Source organism: Danio aesculapii, chromosome 16, assembly GCF_903798145.1.
Source record: "Danio aesculapii chromosome 16, fDanAes4.1, whole genome shotgun sequence".
Classification (NCBI taxonomy): Eukaryota; Metazoa; Chordata; class Actinopteri; order Cypriniformes; family Danionidae; genus Danio; species Danio aesculapii.
The window spans coordinates 1,822,968-1,829,145 of NC_079450.1; the positions used below are offsets into that span (position 1 = coordinate 1,822,968).

Below are 6,178 nucleotides of genomic sequence, written 5' to 3' on the forward strand. Positions count from 1 at the left end.
CATTCCACTGTGGCGACCCCGGATTAATAAAGGAACTAAGCCGAAAAGAAAACGAATGAATGAATGAATAATCATGTACTATTGCTGTTCTCTGAGCTGATAAAAAAGATGAATCATTCTTCATTGTAAATGGAAAAAACTCTAAAATTTGCTAAGCTAAAGTGAGAAACTAATGTAAATGTGTAGTTAAAAGCAAAACAGCAGTGTTTAAATGAATTTCTTGTCCATTATTAGTTCATTTTTGTTACCGTTTTGATTTTCTGCAGGTTTCCACACACACTCATTGACACAAAACATGATTTTTTTGATTGTTTGCTTGTTTTTCACCCCTAAAAGTTGTGGATTTGTATAGTTGTTTTCTTTTCAATTATCAAATTTTTTTCTTGCTACCTCATAATTTTTTTTTCACACAATTATGCACAAAAAACATGAAAATCAATAAAGGACTTAAAGATATATTCGACAAATTTAGCATGTTTTCTAAAGCATCTGAATGTATTTTTACATTGTGTTTACATGATAGCATTTTACATTTCATCAGTACAGAACTGAACCAATGACCTGTGTGTTGCAAGCCCAGTAGTCTACTGTTGGTCTTATTTTTAAAAATATTTACTGCATTTTTGAGCACTTGAATGCATTTTTGTATTATTCAGCGCAGCATCTTAAGTTAAATGTAAAGTTCAGCATGTGCTCAGGGAACGTCTGACTCATGCTCACATTTTAACCCATTTCCTCTCCAAACGCTTCCTCATCCTCAAATTTTCTTCAAATGTCCTTCTGTTCAGACAAATAAACACAACACTGCATAAAAATCCCCTGACATGATAAGAAACACTGCAAAACTGTCAATTCTAATGCAAAAAATGTTATGAAGCAAAATAATGATTAAAAAAGCACCATAAATAGATAAAGCAATATGTTGATTGTATTGAAACAGGCTTTCTATTCTTACTGGGAGAAAATTAATTGACTGCATCATTTCTCCATTTAAAACCATTTAGAATGAGCTTTATACTCTAATTGTTATTTCTGTGCAACCTAAACATAACTTGAATGTAACCTAAACAACACATTACCTGTACATAAACAATACATAACTTGTACATAAACAATACATAATCTGTACATAACCAAAACATAACCTGAACATAGCATAAAGATAACCAATACATAACATGAACATAAACAACACATAACCTAAAGATGAGCAATTCATAATCTGAACATAACCTAAAGATAGTTAATCATGAACATAAGCAATGCATAACCTGAACATAACCAATACATATCCTGAACATAAGCAATATATAACCTGAACATAATCTGAACATAACCAAAATATAATCTGAACATAACTGAACATAACCAATAGCCTGAACATAACCAATACATAGCCTGAATATAACCTGAACGTAACAAATACATATCCTGAACATAACCAATAGATTACCTGAACATATTCTGAACATAACTAAAACATAATCTGAACATAACTGAAACACAATCTGAATATAACCTGAACATAACCAATACATATCTTGAACATAACAAATACATAGCCTGAACATAATCTGAATATAACTAAAATATAAAATGAATATTACCAAAATATAATCTGAACATATCTAAAACACAATCTAAACTTAACTAAACATAACCAATAGCCTGAACATAACCAATACATAGCCTGAACATAATCTGAACATAACTAAAATATAATCTGAACATAACTAAAACACACTCTGAATGTAACTAAACACAACCAATAGCCTGAACATAACCAATATATAGCCTGAACATAACCTGAACATAACCAACACATAGCCTGAACTTAACTAATACATAGCCTGAACATAACCAATATATAACCTGAACATAACCAATAGCTTGCATATAACCAATACACAGCCTAAATATAACCTGAACATAACCAATACATAGCCTGAACATTACCAATACATAGCCTACATAATCTGAACATAACTAAAATATAATCTGAACATAACTAAAACACACTCTGAATGTAACTAAACACAACCAATAGCCTGAACATAACCAATATATAGCCTGAACATAACCTGAACATAACCAACACATAGCCTGAACTTAACTAATACATAGCCTGAACATAACCAATATATAACCTGAACATAACCAATAGCTTGCATATAACCAATACACAGCCTAAATATAACCTGAACATAACCAATACATAGCCTGAACATTACCAATACATAGCCTACATAATCTGAACATAACTAAAATATAATCTGAACATAACTTAAACATAATCTGAACATAACTAAACATAATTAATAGCCGGAACATAACCAATACATAACCTAAATATAACTAATACATATCCTAAACATAACTATTATATAGCCTGAACATAACTAGTACATAGCCTGAACATAACCAATATATAACCTGAACATAATCTGAACATAGCTAAAATATAATCTGAGCATAACTAATACATAGCCTGAAATTAACCAATATATAACCTGAACATAATCCGAACATGGCTAAAATATAATCTAAGCATAACTAATACATAGCCTGAACATAACCAATATATAACCTGAACATAATCTGAACATAACTAAAATATAATCTGAACATAACTAAAATATAATCTGAACATAACTAAAACATAATCTGGATGTAACTAATACCTAACCTGAACAGAACCAACACATAGCCTGAACATAACCAATACATAACCTGAACATAATCTGAAAATAGCACAAATATAATCTGAATATAACTAAAACATAATCTGAACATAAATAAAACATAACCAAAAGCCTGAACATAACCAATACATAGTCTGAACATAACCTGAATATAACCTGAACATGACCAATACATAGCCTGAACGTAATCTAAACATAACTAAAACATAACTAATACATAACCTGAACAGAACCAATACATAATTTGAACATAACCAATACATAACCTGAACAAAATCTGAACATAGCTAAAATATAATCTGAACATAACTAAAACATATCCTGAGCATAACCGATAATCTGGATATAACCTGAACATCACCAACACATAGCATGAACATAATCAATACATAACCTGGATGTAACTTAAACATAACCAATATATAACCTGACCAATCAGAGTCATCAGAAAAAGATTGCCATTACAGAACAGAAGCAAATGGGCAAATTTTGATTAAAGATCAACAAAACAAACCTTTCAGATGATTAACTTGCGCAGATTAATTGTTTACTTTGAGACTAGCCATGTATGCTAGCAAATAAACACGGAACATTTTGATTTAAGGCAGACTTTAAACGAAATATTCACGCAAATATGATAATTCTGTCGTCATTTACTCAGGCTTCACTTGTTTCAAAACATGTTTGAGTATCTTTCTTCTGTTGAAAACATATAAGTAAATATTTTGAAGAATATTTGAAACTGGTAAACTTCACAGTATGTTTCCAGCCGATTTATAGCATTCATTTAAATACATTATTTTGTGTTAAACAGACGGAAGAAATTTACAAATGTTTGGTAAATTAATGGTGACAGAAGTTTTCATTTGGTGGAAACTATCCCTTTAAGTTTCGTGCGCGCGGGACTTTTACTGTGAAGGCGCTGCGCTGTTGTGTTTCCGTGTTTAGTCAGCAAGCGTCGATCATCTGACGGCTTCAGTCTCTTTAAACGGAGTTTTGGAGTGTTTTGGAGAGTATTTAATCTGTTGAAGGAAGAGTTTAGAGTTAAGATACAAAGTCAATAGTTTTCTGCTGTATAAAGCGTACTATTCTCCACATTATGAGGCAGTTTTGTGTGTTTTGGTCGATCTTCCTGCTGATGTGCGTCGCGTTCAGTTTTTCTGAATCAGATCCATCGACAACACAACAACCTACAACTGCTCCACCTGTGCGCAAACGTACGTTTTCACCGACATGTTTCTTTATTTTTTTATCCCATATTTCTGTTCTGTTGAGGTAAAGTTGGTGTTATAGTCGCAAATTCGTTCATTGACAACTTGTGACAGGCTCCCTATATTGTTTACCATTGTACTTTGATTAATTGGTCAACATCACATAACGTAGCTACAAGTATGACATCAAAACAACATTAGCTCTATTTATTTGACTATGAACAATGTTGTACTTTGATAGCCATTGGCTGCTTATATGATTTCACTATTTAGAATTTGCAGCGAATAATTTTCTGAAATTATATTAAGGGGAAGTCTGAATGAGTTCATTTAAAACCAACTTTACGCCAGTTTCTATTCTGCAGTCTAAAAGTACTATTAATGCACGTACATGTTAATATACACAGTGTTATACTTCTATGATTGTTCTTACTGTAATAATTTACATGAAAATATGTTAATAATAATAATGTTAATCTGTTTTAATAAAATTTTTAAATATTAAAATAAATCTAACTTGTAAAGTTGTCACAAATTTGAATGTGACTAGTGTTAGTTTTCAATATAAAAACAGTAAAAGTGTGTGCGTGTGTGTGTGTTTAGATAATAACACAGAAATATAAGCTCTATATTTTGTGAATTTTGGAAATTAGATTGGTTTAAAGGCCCATTTTTAATCATATATATAATCTTAATCGTATATTTCTTCATCATATTTTCTATTTAATCACATATAATCATATTTTTCAGTGAATATAGGTCATATTTTTTGATTGAGGTAAAGTTGGTATTCGCATATTCATACTTTCTCCTTCATATCATTTCAAAAAAGTATTCTTTGCACATTGTAAATAGTCAATTAAATAGTGCTAATGTTGTTTTGAAGTCATACTTGCATGCAATTTCAGACACAATATACAAAGTATAGTGCAGTAAAATGTAGTAAGTATAGTGTGTGTTTAATTAATATCACAGAAATATAAGTTACATATTTTGGGACATTTGAAAATTAGATTTTTTTGAAGGCCCATTTTTACTATTGGGGTAAATTTGTTTTATATTCGCACATTCAGACTTTCACCTTCTTAATGTGATTTCAGAAAAGTATTGTTGGCAAATTCTAAAAAAGGAAATCATATTAGCAGCCAATGATTATCAAAGCACAGCATTGTTCACAGTCAATTAAATAGTGCTAATGTTGTTTTTAAGTCATACATGCATGCGATTTCAGACACAATATACAAAGTATAACGCAGTGAACAGTGTATGGACCGTCTCACAAATTGTCACTGAATGAATGTGTGAATAAAAAAAACAACTTTACCTCAATTTCTGTATGTTTGTATTTCTATAATAATTTTATTACATATTTAAACACATCTAACTTTTCAAATTTACACACAAATTTGAATGTCAGTAGAGTTAGTCTTCATTATAAAAACACAAAAAAATGTGTGTGTAAATAATATCACTGAAATATAAGTTACTCATTTTGGGAAATTTAAAAAAATAGTTTTTTTGAAGGCCCATTTTTACTATTGAGGTAAAGTTTGTTTTATATTCAATTATTCAGACTTTCACCTTTTTAATGTGATTTCAGAAAAGTATTGTTTGCAAATTCTAAATAGGGAAATCATATTAACAGCCAATGACTATCAAAACACAGCATTGTTCACAGTCAGTTAAATAGTGCTAATGTTGTTATAAGTCATACATGCATGCGATTTCAGACCCAATATCCAAAGTATAACGCAGTAAACAACATATGGACTGTGTCACAAGTTGTGACTGAAAGAATGCGTGACTATAAAACCAATTACCTCAATATTTTACCCTTGTAATTGCGCTTCTTTTAATAACATACAGTGCCGGAATAATTGTGAACACCTCATTTTGAAAATGAATATTTATATGCATTTCTCAGGTCATATATTTTGGTGCATTTGAACAAAACAGATTTAATATTTATTAAAATATTTTTTTAGTCATCAAACCTCTTTAGAAATGTTTACATCCTTAGTTATTTTGTCAGATTAGCTCTAGTTTTGGCTGCAGTACTGACTGATCTAATGTATATGCACACATAACATTGTGAAGCATTCATTCATTCATTCATTCATTCATTCATTCATTCATTCATTCATTTTCTTTTCGGCTTAGTCCTTTTATTAATCAGGGGTCGCCACCGCGGAATGAACCGTCAACTTATCCAGCATATGTCTTACGCAGTGGATGCCCTTCACTTAATGTGTGTGTCTCTTATGT

At 30.6% G+C, this 6,178-nt stretch overlaps 1 protein-coding gene across 1 annotated transcript in view; it reads left to right on the top strand.

Moving 5' to 3' along the window:
• Positions 1-3,639: 3,639 nt before the first annotated feature.
• Positions 3,640-6,178, top strand: part of LOC130243346 (pituitary tumor-transforming gene 1 protein-interacting protein) — a 29,558-nt gene continuing 27,019 nt past the window's right edge. Inside the window, exon 1 of the mRNA XM_056475490.1 lies at positions 3,640-3,919. Within this exon, the coding sequence (XP_056331465.1) occupies positions 3,802-3,919 (118 nt within the window). The 5' untranslated portion in view covers positions 3,640-3,801. The remainder of the gene's footprint in view (positions 3,920-6,178) is intronic.